The 13833-nt window shown below is 41.9% G+C and overlaps 3 protein-coding genes across 7 annotated transcripts; 2 read left to right on the plus strand and 1 right to left on the minus strand.

Moving 5' to 3' along the window:
• The first annotated feature begins 2 nt into the window (after positions 1 to 2).
• mrpl18 (mitochondrial ribosomal protein L18) lies at positions 3 to 1585 on the plus strand. The gene is made up of 5 exons (XM_088383950.1): positions 3 to 142; positions 241 to 334; positions 468 to 636; positions 773 to 1007; positions 1086 to 1585. Exons 2-5 carry the CDS (start codon positions 253 to 255, stop codon positions 1161 to 1163), a joined length of 564 nt encoding a protein of 187 aa, XP_088240076.1. The 5' UTR covers positions 3 to 142; positions 241 to 252; the 3' UTR covers positions 1164 to 1585.
• On the minus strand, positions 1577 to 10681 carry LOC148404490 (protein phosphatase Slingshot homolog 3). Of its 4 annotated transcripts, XM_088383866.1 has the most exons (18): positions 10384 to 10679; positions 9909 to 9968; positions 9400 to 9559; positions 8267 to 8304; positions 8005 to 8176; positions 6954 to 7069; positions 6816 to 6884; positions 5987 to 6052; positions 5456 to 5638; positions 5235 to 5328; positions 4992 to 5120; positions 4836 to 4882; positions 4606 to 4752; positions 4101 to 4301; positions 3482 to 3716; positions 3267 to 3329; positions 3091 to 3183; positions 1577 to 2571 (listed from the first exon to the last, which is right to left on the minus strand). In XM_088383866.1, the coding sequence occupies exons 3-18, from the start codon at positions 9445 to 9447 to the stop codon at positions 2434 to 2436; spliced, it is 1839 nt and encodes a 612-aa protein (XP_088239992.1). In that variant the 5' UTR covers positions 9448 to 9559; positions 9909 to 9968; positions 10384 to 10679; the 3' UTR covers positions 1577 to 2433. The 4 variants fall into 4 exon arrangements, with proteins under 4 accessions (XP_088239992.1, XP_088240009.1, XP_088240002.1 ...); XM_088383883.1 differs by lacking the exon at positions 9909 to 9968 and having other exon boundaries at positions 5235 to 5325; positions 10384 to 10681; XM_088383876.1 differs by lacking the exon at positions 9909 to 9968 and having other exon boundaries at positions 9400 to 9551.
• Positions 10440 to 13774, plus strand: grhpra (glyoxylate reductase/hydroxypyruvate reductase a). 2 transcript variants are annotated; one of them, XM_088383912.1, is made up of 10 exons: positions 10440 to 10500; positions 10820 to 10906; positions 11112 to 11242; positions 11605 to 11677; positions 11758 to 11874; positions 12160 to 12248; positions 12358 to 12459; positions 12607 to 12742; positions 13101 to 13231; positions 13325 to 13774. In XM_088383912.1, the coding sequence occupies exons 2-10, from the start codon at positions 10821 to 10823 to the stop codon at positions 13444 to 13446; spliced, it is 987 nt and encodes a 328-aa protein (XP_088240038.1). In that variant the 5' UTR covers positions 10440 to 10500; position 10820; the 3' UTR covers positions 13447 to 13774. The 2 variants fall into 2 exon arrangements, with proteins under 2 accessions (XP_088240038.1, XP_088240046.1); XM_088383920.1 differs by lacking the exon at positions 10440 to 10500 and having other exon boundaries at positions 10860 to 10995.
• Positions 13775 to 13833: the final 59 nt, after the last annotated feature.

A 13833-nucleotide genomic window follows, 5' to 3' on the forward strand; every position in this document is an offset into this window, starting at 1 on the left:
ATGACGTCATAAATTTACAGCGGAACATTCGAAACTTCTTTTGTTTCCGTCAGTTCCTATTTTAAATCACGTACCCGGATCCAACGTGAATGTCAAACATGGCCCTTGTTGTCGGTTCATTACAGACTTAACGGAGTAAAAAGTATGAGCGTCTCGATTTTGTTTTATTTTTTTTATTCTTTAGTGACTACGATTTAACTACTTGAATGATAACACATTTCCATATGTGATTGTAATAAGTTTATAGTGAAAATGGTTTTGAGCCACATCAGTCGAGGGGTTCGTCTGCTGTTCGGTCAAATGGAGCGATATGCTCTGGCAACAAACCAACCAGGTAAAGTCATGATTCTATTTTGTTAATTAATTTATCACGACTTAAGTGGCTTTTCAAACACAAGGCTTCAAATACAGATCCAATGTGACTTATTTAGCATGTAAGCATGATCCAATGTTTGTAATGGACGCAGCTCGTTGTGTGACCCAGTCGGCGACTCAGCCGGAGCCCTGCACGGCAAAAAACGAGTCAGTTAATCCGACTTTTATGAACCGAAACCCGAGGACCCTGGAGCTGATGGCCCTGGCAGTGAAGGACCGTGGCTGGAAGACGACATGGCCTCACCGCGAGTTCTACCACAGGTCATTTAGTCACCCTGCATAGTCGTCGATTCATTATTGGCCTGTGGCTTTTTGTTCTCTGTAACTCTAAATTGCCACAAGTTCTGGCTATCAGGAAATTAGTAATTATTGTCAAGGAATTGTCCCCCCCCCCTAGGTTGGTGTTTTCCCGCAGTCAGAAATTTGTGACAGCACAAGTCTTCTCATGCTCCTCACCTGACCCGGTGCTCTCATGTTCGACCAAAGAGTGGGCATTGAAGAAGGAGCTGCCCTCTACAAACTGCGTGGCGGCATGTCAGGCCGTGGGTGAGGTGCTGGCGCATCGATGCAAGCAGGCTGGCATCACTAGGATGGTGTACAGGGCCATTCCCTGGACATATCGCTCAGATGCCGTAAGTGTGGCAGTACTCTGGCTATTGACGTTTGTCATCATCACTGTTGACGTGTCCTGATTTTATTGTCTTGTACAGGTTCAGTCATTCCGGGCAGCAATGAAAGCTGGAGGAATCATCCTGAGTGAACCCAGAAGGAAATACATTGGATCCTAAATTTAGGGCTCATATGTTTTATAAAATTCATTTTCATGTTAAAATAGCCATCATGCCAATACAATGACACAATTGGGCTGTTTTACTGTGTCGAAGTTGAATATCCCCCACCTATTTTCTGTAGTGCCTGTCCTTTCAGTGAACTGCAGGGCCCATATAGAGAAACTGCCAGCACGGAAGACAGAAACCACATGCGGTGGATATAACACCCCTGTTCAAATGCTGGGGTTTTGATACAAAACATTAGACCAAGAAAAAGACTTAAAGTTTTACCACATGACCTGTACAACCCAATTGGAAAACAAATGTATTTGATTGTTACAATGAATTACAGATTTTGAACCGACGTCAGAGATATCATGTTGGCCCATGTTGCTAGAGTTTGTCACTTGAGATCAATCAATAAATAGAAAAAAATTGCAGATTTTTATTTTCATGTGCTTGAAAACACGAGTTGCACACACTGGCGTTAAACACGTCATCCAAAGTGTACAGTGTTTACGAAACAGTATTTATTATACTTTAGCTTGAAGATGGCTCAGGATATTTGATGTGTTGGATAATAAGGTGCAAGCGTGTTAAAACAATCAGATCAGCCCCTCGAGATCCTGCAAACAGGATATAGAGTAATGAAGCAAAATATAAATATTTAAGACTGAATACCTGAATGATAATTTATCACAGGCTGGTACAAAACATCAGCAGTTACTTATTCATGCAACATGCAAAATACCCATGATGTTACAATCCAAGCATAAAACAACTTTAAATGCATACGGTGGCAACGAAACACAATATCATCATTCTCGGCTAGAAGGCACTCGTACAGCTGGAATAACAAAATATGCAAAACATAAATCTGACAGTGATAAAGATATTCAATTTGACATATTCATTGGCACATTGGAATACAGACTTCATGACAAAGTGGTGGGCACCATAAAACTGGCTTTGACTTGGTCCATCCGAACAGCTTAGAAACTCATAAAAACTTCAGTAAGTCTTGTGACCCTTGAGTGGATATAACTTTCAATTGGCTGAATGTTAAGAAAAATTGCATAGTTGATATTCTGGAGTGCTGAAATGTTGTCAAAACAGTGGATGAACTAAACAGAAGTCTAAGCCAGTTGATGTCGTTCAAATACTGCAGAAGTACAGCGAGCAGTGAACTAACAAGACTTGCATTGAGTAATCAACTAAAAGAATCATCCTTGCCATGTTATAAGTCCGGTTCCTTTAAAAAAAAGAAGCTCTTTTTCCTCTGACAGCTTCAAGGTTTGTCGTTCACGACGTCCGGGAGACTGCGTGGTTCGGGTGACAGATCCACGCAGGCGCTCTGGTGGATCAAACCCTTTCCGCCATGGCTCCGCCTTCGTTGTCGAGGCGATCGTCGTGGACTGGTGGGCAGCTTTGAAAAGAAAGGACGGAGATTAGATGAGGGAGCCAATTTACATTAATGTGCATTTTTCTATGACAGATAAGGAGGAGCTTTGGGATACGCTGCGATCTATATATTATAGAATATTACAGATTTTTGTCTCCATTTTAGGATACAAATATGTCATAATGGTGCAAAATACGTTTTTAAAAAATAGCTAACAGTTGGCCTAATTATTAATGAATAATGCATGTGTCCTATTGACAAAATTCAGCTCTATGAAGAAGCTAGATAGAAATGCAGGTGTACCCTCAAATTCCAAATTAGGATTGTCCAACCTTGATGGAGATCTTACTCTATTAAGTTAATTTACAGTCCTCTCTATCTGTGCCCTTGTCTATAAATATACAGTATCATACTCTTGTTTTGGGTTCCCTGTTGTGTACATTACCCATGCAAAAAACTAATACTAAATGTCCTGTGGCTCATTTGCACAGCAAGGTGAGTTTCCTTCAACCTTACGCAAACCAGATCGACAAAGCCGCTCACCTGATTGCATCCTTTGTCTGCATCGTCTAGTTCACTGATGGACTGCATGAGGGAGAAGAGGTTCATTCTGCCACTGCGACTGAAACTTGGAGCCTTCAGAGGAGACACAAAAAGTGAATAAATAAGAATGTGAGGCAGGAGCTGCTGCACTGTGTTCAGTGTGTGTGTTAGTTTACAGTGATGATGACAGGTGGCGCTATCTGCCCAGCTTCCTGGTTGGGACTAGGCTGCACAAACACCTGCGAAGATTCCGGATAAGGGACATGTACTATATGCAACGTAACTTCACGATACAAAATGGACTGACTCCATTTCTCATACAGTAGGACATGAAGCGTATATCAAATTAAATTTCCCTATTGAAAGGAAGTAAAATGCAAATCGGGCATACCTCTTCCACAGACTCCTCTTTTTCATCACTGCTCTCTGTGATGTCGTCACCCTCGTCAAGTCCTTCATCCTCCGCCTCTTCCACGTCATCCTCCTCCTCCTCATCATCATCTTCCTCCTCATCCCCTGCTTCCTCATCCTCATCGCCTGGCTTCTCTCCTACGTTGTCTTTGCGCTCAGATTTCTGCCTTTGGTCTTTGGACTTTCGCCTCCAGAGTAAACTGTGACGCTGCTGGCTGGAATGAAGATCAAAATGATTTCAAAACTTTTTCAAGCCATTATTTCACAAAGGTGGGCAAGGTGTCCACAGAGGCTCTTTCCAATTTATCAGTTATTGTAAAAGAGAAAGACAAAATGTGAAAGTAAATGCCTTTCTGTGACATTTCTAGTTTTTCTGTTTGTTAACCGTAATAAAAAAAACTGGTCAATTTTGCAAATTCAGCTCCTTGTTAGAGAAGCAAGTTGTGCAAAAAGCACTCAAACACTGACCAATTGGACTGTTTATCTCATCAATTGCTTTTGAAATATATATATATATATATATATATATTCTAATTGTAAAGAGACTTTGTAGACACTCTGCACTTCAATGGATGACTTTGTAAAGTTTTGTTTCTGACCTGGCGTTGAGGATGCCATTGTAGGTCTGCAGCTGCTTCATGAAGCCGTCGTTGGGTTTGATTATGGAGCGGCAATCCCTCACGTAGGCCAACGCCACATCCAGCGACCAGCGCTGCTGCTTCATGGCGTAGGCGATCACGGTGGATGACGAACGAGACACGCCCATTTTGCAGTGCACCAATACCGCCTGCCCGCTTTTCCTGCACCGCACAAGTCAACAAAAAAGTTGGCCAATTAAAAAGGGCAAGGCAACATCTGTTTACTTAAGTGATGCTGACACAGCACAATTACAAGATAAAAAGTTCAACAGACTAGAACACCAAATATTTCTAAAGTCTACATGGGATTTGTAAAACCTTTCCTGTGGAGGTGATTTTTTTTCAGGAAATGTTTGCTGCTTTCTTGCTTTGTTGTCCGAAAGGGATTTGCGGGCAAACACACATTTCCTGCTCTGTCGTTTAACAGAGCAGATTTGGTGTTTTCCAGGACTGCGATGCGGACTACCTTGCAGTGTTGATGAAGCTGTACGTGTCGGTCCAGTGGGGTAGCAGGTCAGTGGCCTCCACGTCGTACACTCTGATGTTCATGTAGGTGAAGGATTCTGGGAAGAAGTTGTCAATCTCCCTCGTCACATTCAGAATGTAGCCCACGCTGTAGAGACAATGCGAATTTGGTGGTGAAAACGCAAATGTAGGAGACGTCAGAATATGGAGTTTCAAAGAAAAACAACAGACTTGTTTTTCTGCAGCTCCTCAAAGTTGGCCGCGTTCCACTCGGAGCCCTGAAAGCAAAGGGAAAAAAAATAGCGGAAGGAAGACCAGCTGGATGACTTTGACCCAGCAAAAGAAAACCAAGACTTCTTGGAATTGTTTCAAAATAAAATCACTCACCAGGTAAAGGTAGTCAAAAATCTTGGATGGTTTGTCCATTTGAGCCATTGTGACCAGGATCTCATTGTCAATGTACTCCTTGAACGGCCTAATGTCAAAGCTGATTCGAGTCTTCAGGGCCGTGTGGACCTACAATGGTGGAAGAGGGTTGGTTTTGGGAGGGAGGGAGGGACGGAGGGATGGATGGATGGGTTAAAAACCACTGTCATTATTTTTCGCTTTTTTCTCTCGATCAACTAGTACCATTTTAGACGTGAGGTTATCCAGGTCTTCTGTCCTCATGATGTCCCTCAAGTGCTCCTTGATCAGCCTCTCTTTCGAGGTTCTGTCTGCACTGCTGCACATGGAATACAGAGAATCCCTTGAGACATTCCAGAAAATCCAGACATGTATTTTGGGTATTTCTCAATTCTAAACAAATTGGAAGACTGAATTTCTTCCTCTTCTAATTCAGCCACCTTTACCTCTGACCGTCGCTGTCCTTCCTGACAGACTCCAAGTCATTCATGGCCTCCCACTCGTTGAGACAGAGGCGGTCCGACTCGATGTGCCCATGGTAATGCTGGGCCCACTCCAGGCCGCATCCCGGGATCACGGCACCTTTGACGGCCCGTTCGCAACAGCCGTGTAAAGACTGCAGTACTGACCTTGAAAGAGAAAAATAGGAGTTAACTTTTATGGCTCTCATTATGCACTCTCAGTTTAGGTATCACAGCAGCATAAGCAAAAGAAAAAAAAAAGCATGGCATTGGATATCTTCAGATTTGCATCATACTTTGAAAAAACACTCTAAAGTCTCTAAATTGCCCAAAGGTATGATCGTGAGTGACAAGGGAAGTTTTGTATGTTCTCTGTAAGCGACTGGCAACCAGTCCAGGTTGTCTTGTCTTAAGAAATAGGCCCGCAGCGTACCTGTGATCCAACAGCATAAACAGTAGGAAATTGACTTGTGGTGTATGAGAAACATGACTTTGTGTGTTGACACTACAACTCACCACATGGTTTGCATGGAAACCGGCTTGAAAATTCTTGTTTCTTCTGCTGATGTGACACTGAAACCACTGTGAAGTAGGGGATGCAAACCCGATCAAGTCAAAAGATACACAAGCGACAACAGGGGAAGCGAGGAAAGCAATACGTCCTGACAAATTACAATAAATACGCTGGCCCAAGAGGACAATGAAGTTATTCAGCGTCAATTAGCGGCGACTGTCATCAAATGAAAGGAGTGAACAGCGTGTCCAGAGAGAAATGTGAAAAAAGCTAATTGACACAGTTGGAGGCGCAAGTTGACGTGATGAGAAAAGAGCCTCCTTTCATCACGTTGTACCAGCAGAGGCAAATGGGATAAAATGTCCAGAGTGACACAGCGTGTGACAGAGGACTGGCAAGAACACAGCAATGGTGGCACGCAAAATGTTTTCAAGCACATCCTCATTATCAGACTTAGCGCCAAATGATTTCACATGATACCAGGCTTATGTAAGAGCACGAGAAAGCGATAGGAGCAGTTACAATTCATGGGGAATGATTCAGCTCCATAAATAGCAACATTCCTTGCTCATATGTTCCCTGGCCAGAAACTCAGTTGCATATTTCTGCCATTTGTATCGAATCGCTTATTCCTTCACTTGTTACTTCCTTAAGGGAGTTTAATTTTCATTGGTACGAGTTCTTGTTGACAGTATTATAAAGTTTGATATCTTTTGTTAATGTTGCCAACTTATTTAAGAACGTGAACAAGCGACACGCCATCATAAAAATAATCCCAATTTCAAAATCCCCATCTCAAATCCTAAAATATAGCAAGACGTTCGCCCTTACCCGTCTCCATCCAGATACACTTGTGTGTCGCTCCAGACGGGCATAACCAAGCCAATAGTGCACTCATCACTGAAAACAAGCAGATAAATAAGATTTGCTGATGATGCCTAATTTGGTCTTTCTGTTGGTTGCACACACCTGTCCTGTTTGGGGAAATCCATGCCGAGCAGAATGGTCTCATCTTTGTTCGCGAGGGTGGAGACGACGATAAGATACCGGACTCGGACCGTGCTGACGGACTCCAGTTGCACGGCCTGCGCCGAGCAGAAGTTAGACTAAGGCAGGAAGTGGGGAACTCTGCAGACAACAAATCCTGTAGCTACACAGTAAAGAACTACCAAGCAATTTAAGATTGCATTGGCGTAGGGCCATGCAATGAAGCTCTACTGAGGACAGCCCACCTTTTAGCCTCATCTTATTTATATTTCATATTATCAACAACCGTGACCTCTGTTTTCCGATTTTAATCAGATCCAATGTGAGAAAGTCATCCAACATTGCACCAAAGATAACAACGCTCTGTTTTGATGGATACAACCAGATAACCGGTCTATCCAGTGTCTCGCTGACGCCAAATTGCGTGAAGAAAAAATATTGACGACAACTCTCACCAAGAGGCAGCACAATTTAACACCACAATAACAATTATATAATTAAACACAGACACTACAATGTCAGTGTCAATAACAATTGATTGTTGTTATATTTGTAAGGACATGATTTTCAATATGGCTCTATTATATTTGTAGCATTTTGAAATTAACTTGTAAAGAGACATCTGCTTGTAAGTGTCTGTATGTTAATTAAAATATTGCTATATTGTAACTAAGCAGTTAAACAACTTTCTGCCCTGCAAAGTGAAATTGGTGCCTTGTGTTTGTCTGATTACTATGTACCAACAGCCCTGTCTAGCTCTAATTATTTCAAGCAGTATTTTGGCATCCGGATAGATGGCCACTTGTTTTTAAAGCAAATTAATCCAACTGTAAGATGAGCTTATTGATTAAAAACTGTTCAGGGGGAATTTTGAAAACTGCAACAAAATGTATGTAGCATCCGTAACATGTTTAAACCTCATGTGACTGACCGATCATGTACAGAAGCGATTCCAGGCTACCCCTTGACAATGGATTCGTTGTTCGACACATTTTTTGTCAATAAATATGTATGTGTAAATACGAGCCCTCACCAGCTTGATACTATCTTCAGGACGAAGCAGCTCAACCATGGCGTGAATGTGTCTGTGACGCTTGTCTGAGGGGCAGTCTTCTTTCTGGGGAGGTGGCGTCTCCTCTTGAAGCTCCTCTCTCTGGGCCTCATCCAGCAGGAGCACTGCTCCCTTCACGAGAGCAAAGCTCTCCCTGGTGGCCAATGCGACACATTATGATATTGCAACGGCTCACAAAGGCTGAGGTTTCTGTCATGGTCACAATGTATTGGCGTCAGCATACCTTTTCTGAAATCGCCCTCTTCTTTGGGTGGTTTCATCCTTGGAAGATCAAGTAAATCACAAGAACTTAGGCTCAGAAATTTAAAGCCAGTGAGATATTTTGACATCAGTGTCGCAAGGCTAAATACATTTTAATGTCTGCTCTAAACTGGAAGGGTCGGGGTGTCTTGCTAAGTGGTGTTTGCCAAGGCTATTAAAGTGGCATTTGAGCAGACTTGAAGACTGTGTCCAAATTTGGAGTATAAATAGCTGGCGGGGAGTGTTCTGTCATTTTGAGGGTGATATGTGGTACGACGCTGATAAGACGCAGTGGAAGTCTGGAGTGACGAGACAGACATGGTGATAAATAAGTAAGGCGAGGGATACAGGGTGTTAAGAATGGATAAAAAGCCTGGAAGTGGAGTCGAATGGCAAAGACATTAGAAACACAATACAAAAGAGAGCCATTTTTAGCCAAACCTATTAAAGGGGCTTCAGGAAAAAGGAAATGTGACACAGCAACATTACCTGTTATGCAACTGACAAGTCCAGACAGAGTCAAGAAGAGGGGGAAAAGAAATTTGAGTGGAGGACTGGGCAGGAGAACAATGGGTATTTGGAAGAGAAGAAGGAAAAGAAAAAGAACACAAGTTAAGATAGCAGCATGATTAGCATCTATGATAAAATATGCAGAAATGAAACGTGGACTCAAGCTTACTTGATGACACCTCTTGCTGTTAAGATGAAGATGTGTTTAAAGTTGGATGAATGCAAAAAGATGAGACAGCAAAAGATGAGACAGTAAAAGATGAGACAGTAAAAGATGAGACAGTAAAAGATAAGAGTAAAAGCTGATGACACAGCGAGCATTTGGACGGACGGGAAGTGAACCGATTGCACCATCCCTGCTGTAATGAATCAGCTTTGATGAAGTCACAAAATATCTGTGGAATGTTTGCTCCCTAAACCTATTTCATCCAATGAAAACAAAACATTGTTATTGCACTGATATGGTGTCGTTTTGTCCTAGAGCTGACTGACGTGAGAGTTCTGAAAATATATTTCTACACTGGTAAAACAAAGTGAAGTGAAGTGAAGGTATAATGCAAAATGACTGGCTTGACTTGACTACTACAAAGCGTGAAGATGACTCACCGGAGCAGTGCTGATGGAGGGGAGCCTGTGCAGAGTCAACAGAGCCATTGGACAGTGCAAGTGTCGCTCCGCTCAAGGTACTGCTGGCAAGCTGGGACAAGTTTTGCAGGTTCCTCGGGCCAAAAGCGTGCAGGCGCAGACAGCCGTACAATCTGGAGAGCTATATGTATGTGAATACGTACATCCATTAAATGAACAAATAATTCATAATATTACCATATTATATTGTACTGAGTGCAGGATTGGGGAAATTGTGGATATTGCATAAGTCAAGTGCAATTGATAGTTTCATGTTTTTTTGCAAAAGAAGTTAATGTTTGTTTGTTTGTTGCAGTTTGGGAAGAAACATATATTGCAGATAAGTGGTTCAGAAATGGACAGATAAGAGCCAAACTCCAAGAAGTAGAGGAAGAAGAAAAATTGGACAAATGAAGTATACTCAAAAACTAACATTAATCGATACAAAGATAAAGGGAACAAAGGCTGAAATAGTTGAGAAAATGATTCACCATAAAAATGTAGACAATTTTATATTGGACAATTTTCTAATCGATTGGTTACCCACACACCTGTCAATTAATTTAATAATTGTCGATTAATCATTGCAGCAATAAAAACGAAGTGGAAAACAGAAAAGCCCCATTTAGGAATTTAAACCTTCCCATCATTAGATTGACATGAAAAAATAAAAATAAACACAAATTTGCACTTCAAAGTGAGGCATAGATATGGTTTAGAATATTAATTTTAATGCTAGGTGATAACCAGTACATAGTAGTAAAAATAAAAACAAAAACAACGCAAAATAGGACTGAAAAGTCACGATCAGATCTGTTGGTTTACGATTGAAAAGCTATTTCCAAACACTGAAAATCTTGTTTATGTTAGCCTGTTGCAGCTAGCGGTAGCGCATGCTACAAATGCACAGCTCTGACAACAATAAAAAAGGAAGAAAACCCAGAGAAGAAAATGATGATCTCTTACGTTTACAAACTGAAGTCCCAGCAGCGGTTTCCGTCTACTGCTTGTACCCTTAAAACGCGGAGGACGCTGTCAGCGGCTGTGTTCCCGACACCAGTAGCGGAACCATACGCACTTTACGTACGTAAACTACGGGCTAGGCAAAGTCCAACTTAAGAGTAAAAAATGCCTTTTATGTATCACCAGCTAACAAATTTATAATAGACTAAATACACACAATAATATATATGAACCCAACCGTGTGTATATCTGAGGCAAGATTATCGTCTCAAAACAAATCGCTTTTAGGATTTTACGGAAGGAGGTGGTTACTTCCGGCGAGCGTGTCCAGAAGAGTCAGTCGTCAAAATATAAATTAACTAGCCGAACTTAGGCCGAATACGAGATACTTATAAATTGTGCGTTGTTATAAGGGTTTCAATTCACATTTCTGTTTTAGGATGAAAGCAGTTAAGAAACCTATGAAAGTTTTCGTAACCCGGCAGCTCCCACCAGATGGGATGAAGATTCTGTCAACGTCTGGAGTGTATGCATATTTTGATTATACCTTGTTCGATTCTTTTTTGACAGGATTACCTCTAAATGCATGCCTACTAACTACCCTTTCGCTTTCAAGTAGGTTACTGTAGTTTAGCAATCATTTATAGCCTTCTTCCGATGCACAAAACAATGCACGTGATATTGCAGTTCATAGTGGAATGATCTGTCATCTTATATTTTTATGGAAACAGGTGTGAAGTTAGTTTGTGGGACTCCACGGGTCCTGTGCCACGAGCAGAGCTTCTCAAAGGCGTGCAAGGGGCCCACGGTCTCCTGTGTCTGCTGTCAGATAAAATCGATGCTGAGGTTCTAGATGCTGCAGGTACTCTTTATTTTTAGCTAAGTCATCAAACTGACTTCATTCAACCAAAGGTTTTGCACTGCTGAATGCTTTCAGTTTTAAGCCCTGCAACATTATTTCCAATTTAATACTTGTTGTAATCATTTGATTGTGAGCAGATAATGTTGGTGTCTCAACAGGCTGTACCAAAAGTCAGATATCATTTGGACCTAGGTGAAGCTTTGCAGTGTCAATTGATGAGCAAGTTAACATGCTTACACAAGCAGCAAAGCCATCTGTCGGCACAATACATGAAAGGAAATAGAAAAAAGGAAGTGTAGAGTGTCTTTTGAGACACCCTGTATGTTTCAAATACCAAGCCACTGCTATGTTCTAAATCACAGGACCCAACCTGAAAGTAATCAGCACTTTGTCCGTGGGATTCGACCACTTGGCTCTTGATGAAATAAAGAAACGGTCAGAAACTCTGTAGATAAAACAGTCCATTTGTATATAAGAGGAAATTGCCGATCTTGTATTTTGTTTGTTTTTGACAGTGGCATACGTGTCGGCTACACTCCCGACGTCCTGACTGACGCTACAGCTGAACTGACTGTTGCACTTCTTCTGGCCACAGCTCGCAGATTACCTGAAGCAATGGAAGAAGTGAAAAAGTCTGTCCGAGCAAGTTACTCGAAAGAGTTTGCCTGCATGAATTTTTGAGGATTATACTGACAATTATTATTGAGCAGCAGAAGCTAAAATGTTTTAGCTGACACAAAGCGCTGCAAGAAATTCCCCTAAACAGAGAGAGGAATCAAACTGTTTTTTGTTTTTTTTACCACATATTAGATTCCCAAGAATGATTTGTTTGCTCAAGAACTTGTAATGCTTTGTGTTATCATCAAGCAAAAGTAATTTCCTTAATGTTGCATGCCATCCCTTACATTGTCTGACAGTGGCGGTTGGAGCTCGTGGACGCCACTCTGGATGTGTGGATACGGCCTATCAGGCAGCACCGTGGGAGTCATTGGACTGGGACGCATCGGTGAGACTCCCTTCCTTCCATGACTTATCATCCAAATTGCAGGACTGAATGCTGGCTATCGTTCAAGTTTGGACGGGCTGCCTGAACGTTCCGTAATAATTGCGTTCAGGGATGGCTTTTGCCCGGCGCATCATGCCGTTTGGAGTGAAACGGCTGCTCTACACCGGGAGGACAGCCAAAGCTGATGCCGCTGAGTTCAATGGCGAGTTTGGTGAGAAAACAAATGAGGTATCAACATGAAAGATGATTTAGAGCAGAATGGGGGTTCAATACCGTTGGTTTGTGCACACACAAAAATATTTCTCGACAAAATGTGTGGGAAATAAACTTTGATCCCCTCTCTGGCCGTTTGTCGCAGTTCCTCTGGACGCACTTTTGACTGAGAGTGACTTCATAGTGGTTTTGTGCTCGCTGACGCCAGAGACCCAGGGCTTGTGCGATAAGGCCTTCTTCAGCAAGATGAAAAACACTGCTGTCTTCATCAACGCAAGCAGGTAGATCGTAAAGAAGATAGACAGTTCTTGAGCGTCGACAGTGAAATATTTCCACGTTATATTTGGAGCGGATTAGGTTGAAGGCTAATTGATGAGACAAAAGATCTCATCTTCATATTTTCTCACCAATTTCCATGATAAATGACAAAAAAAATGCATCTTACGACAGATTTTGAGCGATTTCCCAATGTGTTATTCCTTTGTTGTAGGAATTGTTTAAAGTACCTGTCCGATACTTAAGACATGTTTCAATATCGCTTAAAACATGATCTGCACAGTAAACACCAGCCTTTGTGCGTTGCTTTTTGTACCTTCAGTAGAACCGAACAGACTGAATCCACCTCCTTTGTCTCTCAAGGGGTGCTGTCGTGAACCAAGAGGATCTGTACGAGGCTCTGACTAATGGAGAAATTGCTGCGGCTGGCCTGGATGTAACAACACCCGAGCCAATCCCGACAAACCACCCGCTTCTAACACTCAAAAACTGTGGTAAGCAAAGAGTGTTATAATTAGATGTATCTACTATGTCTGCTTCCTCTTTTGCTCAATTCTTTTTTCGCACCATGCCTGGATTTTGTATAGTGGTTTTGCCACACATCGGCAGCGCCACCTACTCCACAAGAGGGGTCATGGCTTCCTTGGCAGCCCGAAACCTGCTGGGGGGTTTACAAGACACACAAATGCCCAGTGAACTCACCTTCTAGAACCTCTAACTGACCGGCCATCATGCCTTTCAACTGCAACTTGGATGCTGCAGTGAATACATTTCGTGGCATCAATTGAAGACCAAATTGAATTGAAATTGAATCACACAAATTCTGAAATTATCTTCATGTATGACATCTGTACAAACCTGTTAACGGCACTTTAAAAAAAACTAGGAATCACTGATTCTCTATCTGGCTTTTTACTGAAGTAGCGTTCTCAATATGCGGAGCAGTTTACGTTGAATGTGAACTTCAATTCCAGTTGGTAGTGTGCATTACTTTATTTTCCCTGAGAATAAATAATTATGATTAGTTTGAATTTAAAGCTGTTTGTGCCCATTGCAGTCTCCATATGCTTCATTGTCAGTGAATTCTCATAAAAAA

Source organism: Syngnathus floridae, chromosome 1 (assembly GCF_059516105.1).
Source record: "Syngnathus floridae isolate MCC-2025c chromosome 1, RoL_Sflo_1.0, whole genome shotgun sequence".
Taxonomy (NCBI): Eukaryota; Metazoa; Chordata; class Actinopteri; order Syngnathiformes; family Syngnathidae; genus Syngnathus; species Syngnathus floridae.

Coding starts and splice junctions, on each gene's coding strand:
- mrpl18 (XM_088383950.1), top strand. CDS start 253: ATGGTTTTGAGCCACATCAGTCGAGGGGTTCGTCTGCTGTTCGGTCAA. Junction 335..467: donor TCTGGCAACAAACCAACCAG/GTAAAGTCATGA, acceptor TAATGGACGCAG/CTCGTTGTGTGACCCAGTCG. Junction 1,008..1,085: donor GGACATATCGCTCAGATGCC/GTAAGTGTGGCA, acceptor TGTCTTGTACAG/GTTCAGTCATTCCGGGCAGC.
- LOC148404490 (XM_088383876.1), bottom strand. CDS start 9,447: ATGGCTCTGTTGACTCTGCACAGGCTCCCCTCCATCAGCACTGCTCCG. Junction 8,305..9,399: donor CCTCCATCAGCACTGCTCCG/GTGAGTCATCTT, acceptor TGATCTTCCAAG/GATGAAACCACCCAAAGAAG. Junction 5,121..5,234: donor ATAACCTCACGTCTAAAATG/GTACTAGTTGAT, acceptor CCACCATTGTAG/GTCCACACGGCCCTGAAGAC.
- grhpra (XM_088383912.1), top strand. CDS start 10,821: ATGAAAGCAGTTAAGAAACCTATGAAAGTTTTCGTAACCCGGCAGCTC. Junction 11,678..11,757: donor CTTGATGAAATAAAGAAACG/GTCAGAAACTCT, acceptor TGTTTTTGACAG/TGGCATACGTGTCGGCTACA. Junction 12,249..12,357: donor CATTGGACTGGGACGCATCG/GTGAGACTCCCT, acceptor AATTGCGTTCAG/GGATGGCTTTTGCCCGGCGC.